This window comes from Postia placenta, assembly GCF_002117355.1.
Source record: "Postia placenta MAD-698-R-SB12 unplaced genomic scaffold POSPLAscaffold_407, whole genome shotgun sequence".
NCBI classification, from domain to species: Eukaryota; Fungi; Basidiomycota; class Agaricomycetes; order Polyporales; family Adustoporiaceae; genus Rhodonia; species Rhodonia placenta.
The window spans coordinates 1-2,273 of NW_020170238.1; the positions used below are offsets into that span (position 1 = coordinate 1).

Here is a 2,273-nt window from a genome sequence, read left to right on the forward strand (position 1 = left end):
CTCACCTGACTCAGAAAGTGTGCCGAACAACTGATGGTAATACAGTTTGCAGGCAAAATGTGCGACTGTATGGGAATCCGCTGTCAGTGCACTCATGATTTTATTTACAGTCAAGTCACACCTCTTGCCTGGTTGGTAACCCGTGCCGCGGACATTATGTCATGACAATTAGCTATCAGCATTCTGCAAAATGCAACCGGGGCCCCCGCAAGCACGTTCGAGGTACGCGGCATGCCTGACAGTAGCAACACAGGTTTGGCAAGTTCTCGTCCGCAACATGTTACTTGTGTCGCAGGTAGGTGAGTTCCCCGTTGTTTCACCTCGTTACCTCATTGAGAACCACAACAACATGCGTATTTGATGTGTCCCTGATTGCTGATGGCGCGCGCTGACCATTCTGATTCTGCAACAACGGGCACTTCTCATGTGGCGGCGGGCACAATGACACCGCACAAGCAGTGAACTGACCACATCAAGAAATATATTGTGTTGTCATTAGATCTCTACGGAACACATCCCGTGCCGCGAGTGCGCCGCCTAGTTGCCCACGGCGGTGAGCTCCTTACCATGTTTGCGTGCGCAAGGCTTGCCGGGCAGACTGCGGGGAGGGCCAGGATGTGCGGAATCAGGTGAGTCGGCCGGCCACTCTGTGACTGCCCAACGCGGTGTTGACTAGAAGTGACGCCGTCATAACAGGCATCGTGGTCCGTCCGGTCCATCAGGCTGCCGCTGCCCGGACATGTGCGTTCTGGTGCTTTGGCGGGCTCGATGAACCGGGGGTGTGAGACTGACGACACGGGTGTAATGCTTCTGGCCGGGCGTCCATTTGTCATCACTATCAAGGAGGACCGCCAACGGCAGATAGTAGCGGGAGGTGCCCGTAACAAGTGGGTGTGCTTTGCGGGCGAGCATGGACACGCAGGTCGATCATTGGCAGCAATCGCGCGGCGCACACTGGGATACTGCGGAGGACGGCTGACCGCCGCCCGCCGCGATGATTGCAGCGCGAGAGTATCTGCACACGCATCGACGAAGCATGCGCTGACCGGGCCGTGGTACTTGAACACTGCTGGTGCGGGCGCGGAGATGGCGTGACCATGGGACGACCTGTGCGGGACAGGACACTGCCGCTGCTAAGGGCGGGCAGAGGAGCATCGCTGCACATACCTGACGTCGCCTCGTATTGCCGCGCCCTGACCTTCGCTCGCCCGCAAGTGAATGGCGCTGCACGATAGGCTGGCGCGGAGTGCATTGGACGTGGGAGCAAGTCGGTGCCTGTTCGCACTTGAACGGTGAACGTGCTGACCGGGCCTTGATGCCTGTGGGGCTGCTTATGGGGGAACGACCGATGCGGCACATTTGAGGGGGGCGGTCTGGGTGCGCGCGGCGGTAGGTCCTCGGTTGTGGTAGTGCTGCGTGCGCATCGTCGACCAATAGGACGGCGGATGGCGGTGCATGCGATCGTGCTGGCAGACGGGACATGGCAGACGCGAGGGCAGTGACGTGTGCAGAGATGAGCGGCTCGACTGGGTGATGTTCGCGACAGCTGCCGTGCGCTGCCCCTCTGCTCCGGGTTACTGTGCGTCCCTGCAGGGCGCCTTACAGATGTTCTGGGCAGGCTGTGCGCCGTCAGCTGGTGCGCGTCGGTGGACGACAGCGGTCCGTTTTGGCCCTGCGTCTAAGCACGCACACTCCAGTGTCACACACGAAACATATTTTACACTTTTATGTGCATTTGTAGTAATGCAGCAGCAGCTGCGGGCGCACGCGACGGCATGGGCAGCACATCTTGACCGAGTGCGGGAGACTGCGCGCGCACGCGCGCTCCATCCGCGACGCCACCCACGGTCGCTCGAGGCTCATGTGGTCGTGGGCCCGGCGTGCGCATTAGGCCAGAAGATGGCGGGGGAGGCGTCGTGCAGAGCGCGGGCGTGGGCACAGGCAGAGCGCGGCCACAGACCTGGGGCATGCAGACGGACGCTGATGGCTTCGCGACGGTAGACTGAAGTGAGTCTTGTGCTATTTGACGTGTTCCGGTGGTCACTCACCTCACTCGAATAGACGTGCTGCAGCGCGCGGCTCGACGTGTTCTGCTGTGCACCCAGCCTCCGACTCGACTCAATGGTGTCTGCGACGGCGGCCGTGTGCCGCTCCTCCGCTCCGGGCTGTGGTACGTCTCTGCAAGGCGCCACACGGGCTGCGCGCGGTCGGCGGGACTGCGTCGGTGGACGGCGGCGTGGGCGGCCAGTCTTAGCCCTCCGTCTACGCACCAC

General features: G+C 61.4%; 1 protein-coding gene across 1 annotated transcript; it reads right to left on the reverse strand.

Moving 5' to 3' along the window:
• Nucleotides 1-1,717: 1,717 nt before the first annotated feature.
• Nucleotides 1,718-2,249, reverse strand: POSPLADRAFT_1063593 (hypothetical protein; the record flags this gene model as incomplete). Its single annotated transcript, XM_024481694.1, has 2 exons — nt 1,718-2,002; nt 2,049-2,249. Coding segments are annotated over 2 exons (486 nt in total), but the record flags the coding sequence as incomplete, so codon positions are not given.
• Between the last annotated feature and the right edge of the window lie 24 nt (nt 2,250-2,273).